This window comes from Aotus nancymaae, unplaced genomic scaffold, assembly GCF_030222135.1.
Source record: "Aotus nancymaae isolate 86718 unplaced genomic scaffold, 86718_ANA_hifiasm-v0.15.2.pri h1tg000051l, whole genome shotgun sequence".
Lineage (NCBI taxonomy): Eukaryota > Metazoa > Chordata > Mammalia > Primates > Aotidae > Aotus > Aotus nancymaae.
In genome coordinates, this window is record NW_026988465.1 from 711770 (window position 1) to 728997 (window position 17228).

Genomic DNA, 17228 nt, shown 5'->3' on the forward strand with positions numbered 1-17228 from the left:
AAGGTAACAGAGACCTAGAATAAAGGTATAGAGATAATGAGTGGTGGAGCCAGGACTAGAGCTTAAGACCCTGAGGAGGCCTGCGGTGAGGCCCTTCTGTGTTCTCTCTCACTCAGCCATTCAATCAGCATTTGCTGTCTGCCTCACATGCGGGGTCCAAGGCCGTGCACTGCACTGCAGAGGAAAGGCTCTGTGGCTCTCCTTAGGAGCTTCCAGAGAGGAAGGCGAGCATGCAGAAAGACCATTACATAAAACGTATCTTATTTTACATTGCATACAATGATTGCTCTACGGGAGGTAAAAATGAGGGCCAAGAGAAGCTGCCACCAGCTGGCCTGGAGCCAGGGAAGGCTTTTCTGAGGGGTGGTGTTGGGGTGAACCCAGGAGGAGCAGGCTCTCGGGCAGGTAAGGCAGGGCAGGCCCCCACCCAGTGGCGCCGTGTGCATGGGCCAGACAGATGTGCAGATACTGAACTGTGGAGTTATCACCTGAGCGTGGTGTCAGGGACACACATGAAGGGGACCAGAGCTGGGTAAGGGGCCTGGTGTGTCTGCAAAGGTGTTGGGTTACACACCACCAAAGAATTTTTATTAGAGGGCGTAGCATTATCTATAGATCTCTCTGGCAATAGTGAGAAAGAAAAATTGGAAGCCAGTGAATCAAGAAGCAAGGAAATGTCAGACTGCCCAGCAGCAGTGCAGGCCAGCATGGGAGATAACTGGGAAGAGTCCTATACTTGGAGTTTGGGAAATGAGTGCCCTCTGGTATGTGCACCACTGTCGGGAACGCAGGCAAGCTGGCCTGGGGGTGGGACGGAGAGAGGGGAAGGAAGGGAGGAGGAGCTCTGTGTGGCTGCACCCACGGGCGTGCTGGGAAACAGTCAGGTGGGAACGCCTGCAGGCAGCTGGGTGTACCTGTGTCTCTGAGAGCAATGCTGGCTGCAGATGCACACTTTAGAGATTAGGCGAGGAGCAAAATCAGCCACGAAAGGGCGAAAACGGCCGGGTGCGGTGGCTCACGCCTGTAATCCTAGCACTTTAGGAGGCCGAGGTGGGTGGATCACCTGAGGTCAGGAGTTCAAGACCGGCCTGGCCATCAGGGTGAAACCCCATCTTTAAAGAAAAAGAAAAGAAAGGACGAAAACAGCTGTCAGAGTTGACCATGCACATTGGGACCAAGTGGCCATGTCTTTAATCCGTTGTCCTCATCAGAAAGTCCCCACAGGAAGGACCTTGGGCAAGGCAGTTCTCAGCAGCTGAAGGAATCCCTGTGGGGGATGACACTTGAAGGCCCTGTGCTCCCAGCAGCTGGGCGACAATTCTTCCCTGGCAAGGGGATCTGCCTTCCCAGGCTGGAGTTGCTGTTTCCTCCACTTACTGTCACAACTGGGCAAGGGAGTCCCCTTTGGCGCCCAAGTAGATCAGAGCGTACTGAACACTTCCCTTCCTCTTCCCATGGGGTGTGAACAGCCCTCTTCCTCCTGATGACCAAGGTGACTCTCCCCTGTCAGGATGGTGACTGTTCTCAGCTCGCCAAAGAGCCCACAGTGGCCTGCAGCCATCATGGCTTTTTGCTTAGTGGGGCTCCTGCTGTGTGTCCAGGTGGAAGTGTTCTCCCTTTCGGAAATGGGGCTTCTACTCCCGCAGTCCACAGGGGCAGGTTTGGGAAGCTTGCTCTCCTCAATGGGCTGTTGGAAGAGACGACTGCTCCTGCTTCCACTCTTGGTTCCCTGATTCATGTAGTCTTTTCACTGGGGACACAGCACCTTAGAAAATACTTTAATTGGCCGGGCGTGGCAGCTCAGCCCTGTAATCCCAGGTGGGCAGATCACGAGGTCAGGAGTTCAAGACCAGCCTGGCCAACATAGTGAAACCCCGTCTCTACTAAAAATACAAAAAAATTAGCCGGGTATGGTGGCGGACACCGTTGATCTCAAGCTACTCAGGAAGCTGAGGCAGGAGAATCACTTGAACCTGGGAGGCGGAGGTTGCAGTGAGTGGAGATTGTGCCACTGCACTTCAGCCTGGGTGACAGTGCAAGACTCTATCTCCAAAAAAAAAAAAAAAGAAAATACTTTAATTCAGGGTGCATACAGGACCCTGACTCCCTTGTAAGTTGCCATCTCTGAGCTGGCACTTCAGCCATGCCCTCAGTGGGCAACAGCTTCTGGGTGGTGCAGAGTATGTGATGTGGCCATGGATCCCATGGCCCTCACCCACTTCTATGTGGGAGCACTGGGAGAATGGTGTTATCTGATGCCCTGTGGACAGGAAAGACAAACTCCCACCTGCAATGTGCTTCTATTCCTGTAAGAATAAATTGCTGACTCCTCTGGTAGAAGGAGTCTGTTAGATATAGTGAACCCCAAGTTTCTCTGCAAAGAATCAGTCAGCTCTCTTATTCTTTAATTCTCTATTTTAAAGTTTAACTTCCTTGTAGTTTCAGTAAACAACTTTTTCCACCAGTTCTAATCAGTAGTTTACATCTGTTCCCTTGGTCCCCTGTCCAGTCCTGCCTCATCCCAGTCACCTGCTCTGGTTACCTGCTTTGACCCCTGCTTACCTACTCTGACCTGCCTGTAACCATCCTTCCGACCAAACTACCCACCCTGCCACTTCAGCTCGTACCCCTGCTCCCTTTAAAATAACCAATCAGAATTAGACTAGACTGTGCGGTCTAACCCTAGCCAATGGGGGAATGACATAAGAGTAGGGCAGACCTCCGTCAGGTATGATTACCCCTTCCCCTCCTTGTCCAGGTGTGCACTCACCATTGTTCCATCTGAGAGCCACACCCTTCTATAGAAGTAAATTGCCTTGCTGAGGAAATTTCAAGTGCTACTTCTTTTGCAGCATCAAAAATTGTACTTATAACAAGTGCAACATCACCAACTTGCTGCCTCGTGGCCGGCCATTCTCTTTGAGGAGTGGGGCCATACTGAAGCCTTAGCTGAGCTCTCTGCTGGTGGTAGACAGGACGTTTGGTGGCAGCAGGAGCAAAATCAACCCTGGTGAGCAGAATTCCACGCTGTTGGGTCCATGCATAATCTCTGCCACCTTGGGCCCATCGTGCCCATCCTGGGATAGTGGAAGATGAGGCTGACTAACATCCACTGGCCCAGTCATTCTGTCTACGTAGTTGCTTAATCTCTCTTTCATGGTGGATGTTGTTTGCTGGACGATAACATGAAACAACAATGTTCACACTTCATGGACACTCCATCCACATGCACCTTCCCAGGCCTTCTCTTTTATCTTCCAGTCTTTCTCCCCAAAGGTCCCTGACCAGCCCAGCCAGGTCATTCCCCACTGCCCATAAGTCTATCTAGAATCCAACCTTGGGCCACTGCTCTGTCCACATGAAGTAGATACCCAGACCCACTGCCTGAGTGAGGCCGTGGGGCAACTGTCATCCATTTGTAACTTACACCCACACCCTGACCCATCCAAAAGCTAAGGCTCTTACCTCATTCTTAAGCGATTCCTATGAGATTCCCCTGTATGGCCAAAGGCGTGGACTGAAGCAGGGGCACTGGTGAAACAGAGGTGGCAATTGCAAATGCGCCGATGTGATATTCTGTGTAATGTCCAGACAGTCCCATCTTTTCAGACAGAGGGCAGAGATTTGACAGAATCCTGAGCAAAACTGTAAATGAATATTGTCCATCTCACATGAGTGCAAACTGTTTCTCTTCCTCTTCTGATTGGAATAGAAAAGAATGCATTTGCTGTCTCCCTGGCGACATACCACGTACCTGAGGCCTTATCACACCACTCTAGCAAAGATCCCACACCTGCCATGGCAGCTACAATTGGGATTGCTTTTTGGTTGGGTTTATGGAAGTCAGTTGCCATCTTCTAGGACTTGGCTGCTGAATTAAATAGAGATACAAAGACTACCACCACTGCACCCTTTGGCTCCTGACAGGTGGCACTGATTTTCATCATCCTCCCCAGGATGCAGTACTGTTTTTGACTTGCTTGCACGGCTGGGGGAAGGGAAATAATTTTAGAAGCTTCCATTTGGCTTTCTCCACTATGATAGCTCCTACCCTATCGGCCACGGACCCAATGTGGGTGCTGGGCCAATGTCCAGGTATGTATATCCCAATTATACATTTGAGGACCAGGAAAATGACCCCTGATGGGTCCACAGACCCAGTGGACCTTTAGCCAGGACTCTATTTATTTTTCGTTTCTGTATGCATGGTTCCCCAATCTAGAGAAGGACTGTGATGACACTTCAGGTCCCCAGATCTCAATTCCAGCTCTACCCCTTGAAATGTTTGCATCTTCCTCTTTCTCTACTATGTGGCCAGCCTCTCACTCAGTTCATCATTTGGGGAATGTCTGTGGGATTGTTACTGTACATAGTTGTGCAGGGGACCTGGTCACCTCTCCAATTCTTGGGTTCCAGGCTCAGGAACTGAGAAAGGCATCATAATATTTTTTGGGGGTGACTGCATTCAGCCGCCTAACCATCCATCTTTTATTTCTTTTGATGGTGTAAGGTGGATACCGGCCTTGTAGTAGGCAGGCTTGACTTACTCTATGGGCACGCTGGAGCCAAAATGGCCCATCGGAGTTGTGAGTTGTCCTGCATTGGGCCAAAGTGGCCTGGCTTTCACACGCTGCCTCCGTCAGTTATTAGATGTAGGCTACCCTGGGGAGGGTTTGCAGGCTCTGAAGGAGGCCACAGCAGAAGGGAGGATTTCTAGCAGTTGAGAAAAGTCCTTTCTTGAAGCGGACCTAGGTGGCACATGCAGACTCTTTGGAGACGCCATCACAGATAATGAGAGAGGTTCCTGAGGACGTGAAAAAACAGGGTCAGAGCACAGGTGGATGGATTGAGCTTCAGTGCAAGGAGCGGTCTCTCTCACCATCACAGACCGAGCAGAAGGTAAGATAGTGCCCAGTGAAGAGAAGGGTTTTAGGAAAGGGACAAGGAGTTGGGAAAATCTGGCCTGATCACCTCTGTTTTTTCTTTTCTTTCCTTCCTTCCTTCCTTCCTTCCTCCCTCTCTCCCTCCTTCCTCCTTCCTTCCTTCCTCCTTCCTTCCTTCCTCCTTCCTTACTTCCTTTTCTTTCTTTTGACTTCTCCTTTTGTTGGGAAAATGTGGCCTGATCACCTTTCTTCTTTCTTCTTCTCCTCTCTTTTCTTTTCTTTGCCTTTCCTATCCTTTCTTTTCTTTTCTTTCCACGGACTTTTGCTCTTGTGGCCCAGGCTGGAGAGCACTGGCGCAATCCAGCTCACTGCAACCTCCGCCTCCTGGGTTCAAGTAATTCTCCTTCCTCAGCATCCTGAGTAGCTGGGATTAAAGGCGTGGACCACCATGCTTGGCTAGTTTTTGTATTTTTAGTAGAGATAGGGCTTTACTATGTTGGCCAGGTTGGTCTTGAACTCCTGACCTCAGGTGATCCTTCCCTCTTGGCCTCCCAAAGTGTTGGGATTACAAGCATGAGCTACTGCGCCCAGCCTATTTTCTTCATAACATCGGAAGCAAGGGCGTCTGCTGAACCTGGACTTGGGTCAGCTCAGGGCTTGGGGAGCATAGTCAAGGGTAGTGAGAAAGGACTCTGTCTAGGGACTGCAGGGCAGGGTTCCACGACGCTGATGTTGGGCATGATTGGCTGTGACCCCCTGCCTGTGTGTTCCCCCAGCAGTGACAGAACACAGCTGGAGACAGAGAGGAGCACTGACATTTTGACACATGGATAACCAGTGAAACCATCCTTACGATCCAGATTTAGAAATTTGCCATGCCAGCCAGGCCTTGAACTCTTCACCGGCAGGTAACTTTGTTTCCTTAAACTTTGGGTCTTCCTAGCTAATGAAGGGGCATGTATTTTGGTTCCATCTATTTTGATCACAATGTAAAGGGATAAACAGCCGTGGTATAGCTATACAATGGGGCACTGCTTAGCAATACTAAGACACAAGTTATTGACACACACACAGATGAACCCAAGATAATTATGAAGGAAAGAAGCCAGACAAAAAACAGTACATATGGCGTGATTCTGCTGATATAAAACTCAGGAAAACGCAAACTCATCTGTGTGGCAGGAAACAGATCAGTGGTTGGGGGCAGGAGTGATTACTGAGGAGCAAGAGGGGTACTGGACGCATTCACTCTGTGGACTGTGATGGCTTCACTGGTTATACAGGTGTCAAGACTTCAATTTGTACGCTTGAAATACGTGCAGTTATTGTGTGTTAATCACATTTTAATAAAGCTGTTTATTGACCTGAAAGCTAACTGTATCATTGAATCATCGATAAATAGCAAATAGAACAAAGCGATGGAAAATGCCCTCTTAAATTTCAATTTAGTCAACTTAGATCTATTAGAGATTTAAAAAGCAGATCTTTTATGGGGTTCCAAGTTAAATCCTAAAGTCAGGTGTAACAGAATCTGACAAAATGGGCTGTTTTCTTTTCCCACCTTCTCAACCCATTGAAGCCTTCCTTATTTCAACTCTGTAATGTCCCAAAGAGTTTAAATTAAGGGGTCTCTCCATGGGTATGACAATGGGATGATTCGTGGTGTTTCCCATGAAATTCTATTGCGATCCTTTCTACTTCTCTGAAAAGCACCTGTTCTTATTTGCATTTTGCAAATGAGGAAACTGAGTCTCAGGGAGGTTAAGGGGGTAGTCCGAGGCCCATGCTTGTACACGATTGCAGCTTGGGGCTCGGCGTCCAAAAGGGTGCCTGCCCATCCTCCTGACAACTTAGTAGACACAGTTTTCCTTTCTAAAGGCTTTCTCCCAGTACCCTTGCCATTCTTACTAGGGCTAGCTACAATGGAGGCCTCCCTGGAGTTAAAGGGCTGCTAGGAGATGGCCGTTCTCAGAGTGCTTAAAGAACTAATTAAAGTGAATGTCTGTAGGGCGCAGTGTCAAGGCCTGGGAGGGTGGTGCGGCTGGCTTCAGTCCTTGAATGCCCCATCTCAATAATAATATATTAATTAGCGTGGGGGCGGGGAACAAAGCGAGGGAGAGTTCTGCTGGGCGCCCGTGGGCTCCTAGAGGTCACCGTCGGACTCTGCGACTAAAATGGGTTTTCCCGGCGCATCCAGAGAGGTACTGGAGTGAGGGAGAGGCTGGCAGGACAGCCCGGAACGGCGAGGCTAAGTCTTGGTCTACTCAGCGTAGGACCGGCAGCCGCAGGACCGCCCCGACCACGCCCCCAACCCAAGCCCCTTCCGAGCTCGCCCCGCCCTGACCACGCCCCTCACCCTGCCCCTCCGGGACCGAAAGCGAAAGCACGCTCGGCCTCTCGGCGCTCGCTCGATCGGGTCTGGTCCGGCGGGCGGCGGTGAAGACCTGGGTTCAGCGCTGTGGGCCCGGAGCTGTGGGCGGCATGGAGGGTCCGGTGGCCGCCGCAGGCTGGGACGTCTCCCTGCACAACTTCAGCGCGAGGCTGTGGGAGCAGCTGGTCCACTTCCACGTCATGCGGCTGACGGACTCGCTGTTCCTGTGGGTGGGGGCCACGCCGCACCTGCGCAACCTCGCCGTGGCCATGTGCAGCCGCTACGTGAGTGCCCGACGGCAGAGGGAGCGGGCGGCGGGGCGGGCGCGCGGGGGCGCGGGGACGCGCGAGCCCCAGGCCTCTCCTGGCTCCACTGGTCGCCCGACTTCCCCGACGTCCTCCCGCGGGATGTCTTAGGGAACCCGCGGGCGCCCGGGCCTGCACCACTCCGGGAGCTGAGCGCGGGCCCCGAGCCCCTCTCCCTGTCCCGCCGTCCCACGGCTGCGTCCCGTGGTCTCTGTAGGTCAGAATGTCTTGGGCCTCTCCTCGCCACGCGCGCGCTGGGGGACTCGTCTACCTCGTAGCTCTCGTGCCATCTGGATTTTGACCACACTGATAATTTTTAGGGGACTCCTCCTTCTCCACTTGATGTCTCAGGCACCTCGCAACAGGCGCACGCCAGGCTCTGTCCCCCAAACCTTTCCCTCCCTCTGCCTGCGCGGCCCTGTAATGGCAGCTCCATCCTCCTGGCTGTGCGCTCGGAGCCTCGCTGTCGTCTTTGATTCCTCTTTCTTCACACTCCTCTTTCTCAGCATTCCACGCGCTGATTGTCCAGGCACTGCTGCCAGTCAAAGCAGACAAAACCCAAGACCCCGTCACCTCCTTCACCTTGCCACGCTGGGCCGAGCCTGGGACATCACCATCTCCCCTCCTCTCCCGCCTTTCCGGCGTTCCGCGTCGCTGCCTGGTGTCTCCTGATTTCTTGGGGCTGCTGTCGGGAAGTGTCACTGATCTGGTGGCCTAAAACAACAGAGGTTTATTCTCACAGTTCCGTAGGCCAGAAGTCTGAAATCACGGTGGCGGCTGAGTTGGTTCCTCCTGGAGGCCCCGATGGAGAAACCATCCCATGCCTCTCTCTGCTTCTTATGGTGCTGGCGATACTGCGTGGTCCTTGGCTTGCGGATGCCTCACTCCAGTCTCTGCCTCTGCCATCACATGTCCTTCTTTCCCTGTGTGTCTCTCTGTATTTCCCTCTTCCTTTTAAAACATTAAACATTTTTATTTATTTATTTTATGCTAGTCAAGTGGAGCGGTGGGAGTGGAAAAGGAACAGGAAATCTGACTGGTTGTGATCGGTTAGTTGTAAACACCACTGCACTCGGACCAGCCTCTTCTCTTCTGTTTTTTTTTTTTTTTTTTTTTTTTTTTTTTAAGAGACAAGGCCTCTCTCTGTCACCCAAGCTGGAGTACAGTGGCATTATTGTAGCTCACTGTCACCTCAAACTCCTGGGCTCAAGTGACCCTTCTTCCTCAGCCTCCCGAGTAGCTAGGACTACAGACATGTGCCACCACACCTGGCTAATTTTTTTTTTTTTTTTTTTTGGAGATGGGGGAGGTCTCACTATTTTGCTCAGGCTGTTCTTGAACTCCTGGCCTCAAGCGATGATCCTCCTTCCTCAGTCTCCCAAAGTCAGTCTGACTCTTTTCTCAAAAGGACATCAGTAATGTTGGATTAAGGGCCCACCCTACTCCAGTATAACCTTGTCTTAAATTAGATTTTTTTTTTTTTTTTTTTTTGAGATTAAGACTTGCTCTGCCACCCAGGCTGGAGTGCAATGGCGCGATCTCGGCTCACTGCAAGCTGTGCCTTGCAGGTTCAAGTAATTCTCCTGCCTCAGCCTCCCGAGTAGCTGGGATTACAGGCACGCGCCATCATGCTGGGCTAATTTTTGTATTTTTAGTAGAGCTGAGGTTTCACTCTGTTGGCCAGGCTGGTCTCGAACTCCTGACCTTGTGACCCGCCTGCCTTGGCCTCCCAAAGTGCTGGGATTACAGGCATGAGCCGCTGCTCCCAGCCTGAATTACATCTTAATTACATCTGCAGAGACCCTATTTCCAAACAAGGTCACATTCATAGGTACCCAGAGGTTAGCACTTCAGCATATTTTTTGCGGGGATGCAATTCAGGCCACAACACTGCCTTGTAACCAGAGCAACAGAATGATAGTTTTAAGACCGAAGTTGGATATTTACATTTCTCTGCTCAAAACCTTTCATGAGGTGAACTCAGAGCACCCAAAGACTCGAGTGACCTTCGGGCTCTGTTACCTCTTAGAACTCCTCCCTGCCCTCACACTCAGCAGTGCTGGTCTTCTGGCCTTGTTAGCTCACTCTCAGCTGTTGAGTGTTCCACGGTGAGGTTTGTCTGCTTGTCCAGAGTGAGTGTGTGTATCCCTAGCTCCTGATGCACTGCTCTCTATGGCCCAGTGGAATGAATGAGGGAGGCCCCCTTAGTGAGACTATTCTGAAGCTAGTCAGGCAGTGAAGACTGAGGATGCTGGGGGCAGGAAGTCATGGGCGAGCCCTTTAGTTGTGCCTGACAGTCCCTGGAAAGGCCTCGGGAAGGAGATGGCGTTTGAATTCTTTTCTTGCTTTTCTTTTCCTGGGTGTTTCCTTACTTTAAATAAACCTCTGTTGTTTTTAGCCATGTGGTCTGTGGGACTTCCTGGGTGGTTTCCTATTTTTTTTTTTTTTTAATTTTCTGGAGGGTCCTGGTGGTGGGCCTTTGAGCAGGCAGCAGTGGAGGAGGCCTGTGGGCACCGGGGTGATGGGTGGGGCCGTGTGCTCTGTGCCACCTCTCATTCTTTCCTTAATCCCAAGGCTTTAGTAATAGTGGGCAAGGCTTTGGGCACTGGTCAGATCTGGTGTCGCTTCCTTGTGCCCCTTCGTGAAGTGTTGGTTTGGGCTAGTAAGTTTGGAAGAAGTAGGCTCCTCTTGTGGGCGGCTTTGGTCACCCCACCACATGGTGGTCACAGCTCCCAGTGGGGTGTATTTTCTCATCTGGAAAGAGACCCTCCAGCAAGGCCAGGCAGGGAAAGGAACAGGGGACTGATTCAGTTATCTGACCTGTCAGAAGTCCAGCCCCACTCTTCACTGGCCACAGTGTGCCTGGGAGTTCTCGCCAGGGGCAGAGGGCTGAGCCAGCTGGGGAAAAGAGGTGCAGGCCTTAGCCTAAGGCAGGAAGCACAAGCTTCCTGTGGCCCGTGGGCTGGCCCTTCATCTACCGTCCGTGCAGGTAGAGTCTATGGGAGCTTTTGCACTTTGGTGGCAGGACTGAGAAGTTCTGATAGAGACTTTGTAGCCCATAAAGCCTAAACTCCTTACTCTTTGGCCCCTCTCAGGAATTTTACCAGTGGAGAATGGCTCCAGATGATGTGTGAGATCTCCTTCCTCCCGCTTCCCCAAACTCCTGTGTGTAAGACTGTAGGGAACAGAAACCATGCAACCTGGAGCTGGCTGACCTTGGATTGAGCAGGGATTTTTGGCGCCCAGAGGCTGTAGGACTGGTGACACTGAGTCCTACCAGCCTGAGGGAAGTTGGCCTTGGGACCTGGGCCCCTGCCTGTTCCAGGATTCTTGGACCCCCAGCTGGTTTCTAGGAGTGGAAGGTGGTGCTTCAGCTGCAGCAAAGCCTCTGGGTATGCATCTGCTGTGAGACCGCAGTCCTGGTGTGATTTTAGAAATAATAAACTGTGAAGAAGGGTAACACGAAGGGCTTTACATTTTACTTTTGGTGGAAAAGACCACCCTGGGTAAGGTAGGTTTTCTTTTTTTCTAGGAGGTTTAACTGTAAATACTATTACCGTGCAGCTAAATGTTGAACTTGAGGAATCTGTGTAGAGCAGGCTCATTAAGATCATATTTTTTTGTATCGTTTTCGGTGAAAAAGCGTACAGTAAATGCTTTCATCCTTCTGTGTGTTTTGATCTCCTGTCTTTTCTAACCCTGAACAGAATCTGTCTTTTGTAAAGTGGCTTCGAGCCTTTAGGAGATGAGCAGCGCCTTTGGTCTGTTCCCTGCTGCACTGTCGGCCACGCAGTAGCTGTTTGTCAGTTCGCTTGTCCCCACCAGGACAGTTGGGTGGCAGGGGGACCAAACCCCAAAGTCTCTGTACCTCTAAAAATCTTGCCACTTTCCAAGATTCTCAGACCTCTGTATCCAGGCTGCTCATCCTAGAAATCTGCTATTTTGATAAAATCAATTTTGGCCATATTACCAATAAGTTTTTTTATTTTTCTTTTAAGCTAGACCTTCTTTACTTTTTTTTTTCTTTTAATAAAAATGTAGAAACAGGGTCTCACTTCATTGCCCAGGCTGGTCTCAAACTCCTGGTCTCAAGCAGTCCTGCCTCCACAGGCTCCCAGAGTGCTGGGATTATGGGACTAGCTAGACATTTTTAATGGTGAGAGATTACTCCCAAAGTAGTTGGGAGCAGGTTACCCCCGCGTCTCCGAAGGGCCCATTTGTTGATGTGAGCATCACTGGTGCTGCTTGTTTCACCTTATCGCTTCTTGTCTGAAATGAGGTTGGCCAAGCATGTTCAGAAGTTGTTATTTTCCCTATTTGGATGCTGGTGGCTGGTGCCCTTTCTCAAAGTCATAGGGCACTTGCTGACCCCGAGGAGCCTGCAGGGGCTGGAGTGGCATGCTCCCTCATAGGCTGAGATGGGGAGATTAGGCGTCCGGCCTCTGTGCTAGCTGCTGTGGGGCGCCCTGGTGCCCAGACTGGGAGTCACTTCCTTCTTGCTGTGGCCTTAATGATCTTGTTTGCTTCCCTTTTGGTTGTAATGTTGACCTTCATTCAGCATGCTTTGGAGTTTCAGACCCTAAAACGAGCCCTTCATGTGAAATTGGTCCTGAAACTTATTAACAGCACTGTGGTTCCATCTTCATCTGTCCCAACTATATCGACCTTGTATGTGACATGGGGTCTACCTACTTGGCTGTTGACGGATGCCACCCCCTCTTTCCCTCGGTACCTGTGTCTGCCCTCTCAGAATCTGCCACTGCCGCCCTTGTGAAGAATCGGAAGCCCCGACGCCAGAAGTGTGGCTGGCCTGCGGGGGCTGGAGAAGCTGCAGTGCCCTTTGCTTTTCTTTTAGGACTCCATCCCTGTGTCTACCTCTCTCCTTGGAGACACTTCCGACACGACCTCCACTGGCCTTGCCCAGCGCCTAGGTACGTACCCACGGCTGGAGCTGCAAGCCAGCCAGGTGGGAGCCCCACTGTAGTGGAATCATGAGGCAAGTCCCTTTGGAAGTAAAGAATCTTTATGCTAAGAGCAATCACCTCATTGCTGCTGGGAAGCTCAGACCTTTGCATGTTGTGCCTTCTTTAAGGGACACATCCGTGCCCACCTGTCACCGCCACTGTGCCAGGGCTGGCCTGTTCCCAGAGGACGCCCACTTCGTCCTTGGCTGCGTCCTTGAGTCCACGAGCCGATTTCCCTTTCATAAGTGCATCACCTCCTCCTGGGAGAAGAGAGTGAGCAGTGCCCACAGCCCCTGTGCGCAGTGGCTCGAGGTGTAGCCTCCAGGGTCTTAGGAGGAGTCAGTGCAGCTGGTGGAGTAGGTGTCACCTCTGTGCAGGAAGGACTGTCCTTCACTCACAGTGTGATACCCCTTAGGGCTGGGAAGGGAGACTGGCCTGGCCTGCGAGTGTGGCGTAGAGTGGGGATTAAGCAAAGGCAGTGAGGCTGAAGGCTCCGCCCCTCCCACACTCCAGCACATACTTCCTGTACATACCCAGCTGGGCCAGGTAAGGATGCTGTGTGTTCTGCGATGCCCAGCCCCAGTGCCTGTGGCTGGTGTGCACAGGATGTCTATCTCCTGCCCAGGCCTGGTCATCTCCAGCACGCCCAGCTGCTTCTGCTGTGGAGTCAGTGACGGAGCCCCTCTCTGTCTTGGGCAGAGAAGGACCTGATTCCTGATTCCTGATAAGCCGGAACCTCTGTGTCAGTCACACTGAGGCGAATACACATGAACAGCATGGCATGTGGCCCCAGGGAGCGCTGGCAAGTGCGGGAAGGCAGGGCAGGGTGGAGCGTCCCCAGCAGGCCCAGGGCAGTGTGTGGAGAGGACGGAGGTCAGGGAGGACACAGTTCAGCATTTCAGGAATTCGCAGTATTCTTTTCCACTCCCCTGGAGGTAGAGACTTGACTTGTAAGTTACTTTGGTAATTTTTAACTAGGAAGTAATTTAAAATTTACAGAAAGGTTACAAAGAAGATAGAATTCCTGGTTAGCTTTCGCCCCGATTTCCCAATTGCCGTCCTTCCCTCTTTGTGTTTACATCTTTTTCTGAGCCACATGAAAGTAAAAGCCCCCTTTTGTGTCTGTGTGTTACTTTGTGTTTGTGAATAGGTAAGGGGTAGCACACTTAGATGGAACAGGTTACTGTGTGGCCCTGGCTGGTGGGAGAAGGCTCAGGAAGGTATTCATATTTATACAGACAGAAAGCTGGGTGGGGTTGCAGAGACACACTCCAGTAGAGAAGGTGCTGTGAGCTTGTCTGGCAGGCTGTAAATAACTTCTATATCAATAAGGTAAATTAGGCTCCAGAATATCTGTGAGATGGAGGCCTCGTTATCTATATGCAAAAAAGGGGTTCTCAGTATCTCGACGAGTCGAGTGTGCTGTGGCTTCCAGCATCTCTGATGGGACTGGTGCTGCAGAGCTCAGACCAAGAAGGGGGTGTCCAGCAAAGTCCTGTGCTGTGCCAGTTGTCTCGAGCCCGGGCCTTGGCCCTAAAGTTGAAAATGCACTGTAATGAAAAGGGTGCGGTGTCCCGAATCAGTATCTTACGTGGGAGATGAAAGCAAGTAGGGAAAGGGAAGGCCTGGGGGGTTCTGAGTAGCTCTGGAAGCATTGCAGGAGTTGGTGTGGCCAAGGGGACCCACCCTCCTATGGCTCTGGAGGGCACAGCTTGGGTCTGAGGGGGATGATGCCTCCACACACAGCTTTGTTTCCCGGAAGTCCTGTCTCTGCAGTTAGAGCAATTGGAATCCCAGGGGGCCCCCTTGGGGTAGAGGGGATCTTCCTGCCCCTGGGAGAGGGCAGGGTGTGACTTATAGACTCCTGGCCAGCCTTGGTGAGCCCCAGCTTCCTACCACATTGCCTGCCTTCAGATCACCCTCTACACGAGTGGCCCCAGCCTGCCTAATGGAGCTAGGAAAGGGTGAGGCTGGTCCCCGCAGGGCTGAGCAGATAACTGGGCACAGCTGTCTGCCTGTGGGGCATACTACACCCAGCACAGCAGTGGGAGGCTCTGTGCTAAGTACTGTAAGCTGTTCTTTAAACACCAGCTCTTGGAATAACTGAACAGCCACCTTTCTCCGCACACATTCCTTTTTTTAAACAAGAAAAACCGCTTTACCGAGCTGTAAACACATGCCATACAATTCAGCAGCTGTCCTCAGGCAGAGGGTGGGCTCGCCACCATCTCATTTTCTCATAGGTGCATTGGCTGCCCTGTAAGGACAGTCAGTTAAGTAATACCCAAGACCCTTTCAGCCCTAAACATCACCGAGCCTGATACAGCAGAAAAACAGGCCTTTGGGGTCCTGGGCTCTCTCCTTCCTCAATTTACAAACAAAGCTGGAAGATGCGTCTAGGCCATGATGGGGCCTGTGCCCGCACCTGCACCCCGAGCGACGCTGCCTCTCAGGGTTCTTCGTGGGACTGTAGCTCAGACAGCAGCAGCTGAAAGGACAGAACTGCCGCCTGTATGAGATCCTGTGACGTGTGTTCTAAATAGGCCTTTAGTAATGGTGCAGGTGGCCGGGTGCCCCTCAGCCTCACCGCACCACCTTTCTGCATTTTGGTGATGAGGCTAAGTACATGGTTACCATATGCAGAGGTGGGGACAGGTCAGTGCCTCTCCGGGGTGAGTAGATCCTGCACCGGCCCTGGGTGTGGGTGTGGGGGAGGCTGAGGGAGGAGGCCCCGCAGTGGGGCAGGCAGCATTGAGCTGCCTTAGCCTTCCTGCCCACATGTTTTCAGGCTATCAGCTTTTAGATTCTGGGCATGTGACTCTGTTTGATTTTTGCAGTTGGCCCAATGTGCACCTCAGCTATTTTTTATTGATTCTGTGGAAAGGGGCTAAAACTTTGATTCACTAGAAAATTACATGTGTGTCCATATGCCTATCTATATATACACACACATGAATATGTATGTGTGTATACACACAACATGCAAATACATGGAAATGTAGAATTACATTGGGAGAGAAGTGGAACTGGTTAGGGGTGGGGTGGTGCTGAAGGAGAACTTTAATATTTTAAATATTTTTTGTGTTTTTAAAAAATTAAGAAAAAATGAGAACACCAAAAACCCGTCTGTGTAGAGCTGAAGTTCTTAAGCAGTGCAGGGCACCTGCAGGGCCTGTTCCCCAAGACAGCTGGCCCCACATCCTGGCTTTCTGGTTCAGGAGGGCTGGGCGGGGCCCAGGAGGTGCCTCTCAAACAAGTCCCAGGGAGGCTGCTGAGGTGGGGCCTGCACTTCAGAACCCTGGGTCAGGTGCAGAGACTGGGAGAGGCCTGAGTGACTCGTCTGCATTTGCAGCACCTGTCTGAAGAGAGGCGTGGAGATGAGAGCTTTCTTCTCTCCCTCCAACCCCATCCTCTTTCCGAGCATTTCCCAGCTGCCTGTGGGTGTGAGGAACATGGGCCTGCAGTGTTTCAGGAGTGGCTATACCAATGTGTTTTCTCTTTTTAGCCAGGAAGACCAACAAACAGGTGTTTGTCAGCTATAACCTTCAAACCACAGACAGTAACTTCGCATTACTTGTAGAAAACAGGATCAAGGAAGAGATGGAGGCTTTCCCCGACAAGTTCTAGCTGAGTGGCAGCAGTGAGGATTGTGACTTATGTACAATGTACATGTAAATAAACAGTTGAATTTTGATTTGTCATCAGGCTGCTTTCCCATTTTGTTTTTAAGGGGTTAATCTGAGCTTCCTTCTCAGCGGTGTGTGGGCCAAAAGGCTTATACTGAGCCACCTGGGGAAGGCGAGGCAGAGTGGGAGGTACACACGTCCTCATTTGGCTCTGAGCGCTAGAGGGATGAAATGGGATTTCTGTTGGGATTGAAGGCTGTAATCTAATCTACAAGAGTTTCAATCAGACATGACTGTTATGTACATCTAGAATTAAAGTGCTTTATAAATATGCTTTAGGTTTGTGTGTGCATTCCTCAGAATTCTGCCTTGTGAATTGATGCCTTGATCTCTTCATTGCAGTGACCCCTCCCCAGGGCACTTCTCTTCTTGCTGTGTTCTCCCTAAACCCTTCCTCTGGGGACTCCTTTTCTGCTGTGTTCTCTCTTGGGCCTGCATTTGAGCACCTCCCTATGTTGCCCCATTACTACATTTGTGGTCTGGTGAAGTCTGACTTCTCTAGGCTGTCTCCTCATCTGTGAAGTGGGAGTAATCCCCACATTGATCAATTCTTGTTAAGATTAAGTAGGTGGGTAGAAATGCTTTGCAAACTATGGCAGTTAGATGTCAATTATGGTTTTATCCCCTTTTTATGGATTCAGAGGCTTCAGGTCCTTCTTGCTCTTCCTGTCATTTCATCATCTTCCCTTCTTCCCTCTCTTCTGTCCCCAATCCAGAGTGCCTCAGGCATCTGCTTTGGTCATTTGTACTCCTCAGCCTTTAATCTTTAATCCTACCACTTGAAGTAGGTTCCGGTCTTGGCCCTTCTCCAGAGGTTCAGATGGTCTGGGGCCCAGGCTTTGGCAGGATTGAAAGCTCCCCTGGTGCCTCTCCGCAGGCAAGGTTGAGGACCACTGGCAAAGAACTTCCTAATCTTTAGGGTCCATCTGAACCCTTTAGTTCAGAGGCAGATGGTTCAGGACCCTGTAACATGTTTCATCCAGAGGGAGAGTCTTGCACTGAGCCAGCGGCAGGCAAGT

The 17228-nt window shown here is 51.1% G+C and overlaps 1 protein-coding gene and 1 long non-coding RNA gene across 2 annotated transcripts; one reads left to right on the forward strand and one right to left on the reverse strand.

Moving 5' to 3' along the window:
* Positions 1 to 1301: 1301 nt before the first annotated feature.
* LOC105708693 (uncharacterized) lies at positions 1302 to 8669 on the reverse strand. The gene is made up of 3 exons (XR_001105368.2): positions 8142 to 8669; positions 3466 to 4804; positions 1302 to 3173 (listed from the first exon to the last, which is right to left on the reverse strand). It is a non-coding gene; the product is annotated as an uncharacterized LOC105708693 (long non-coding RNA).
* PSMG4 (proteasome assembly chaperone 4) lies at positions 7290 to 16222 on the forward strand. Its single transcript, XM_064362942.1, is given in 5 exon segments — positions 7290 to 7538; positions 12415 to 12490; positions 12939 to 13027; positions 13030 to 13069; positions 16029 to 16222. Coding segments are annotated over 5 exon segments (501 nt in total). The 5' UTR covers positions 7290 to 7364; the 3' UTR covers positions 16151 to 16222.
* The last annotated feature ends 1006 nt before the right edge of the window (positions 16223 to 17228 follow it).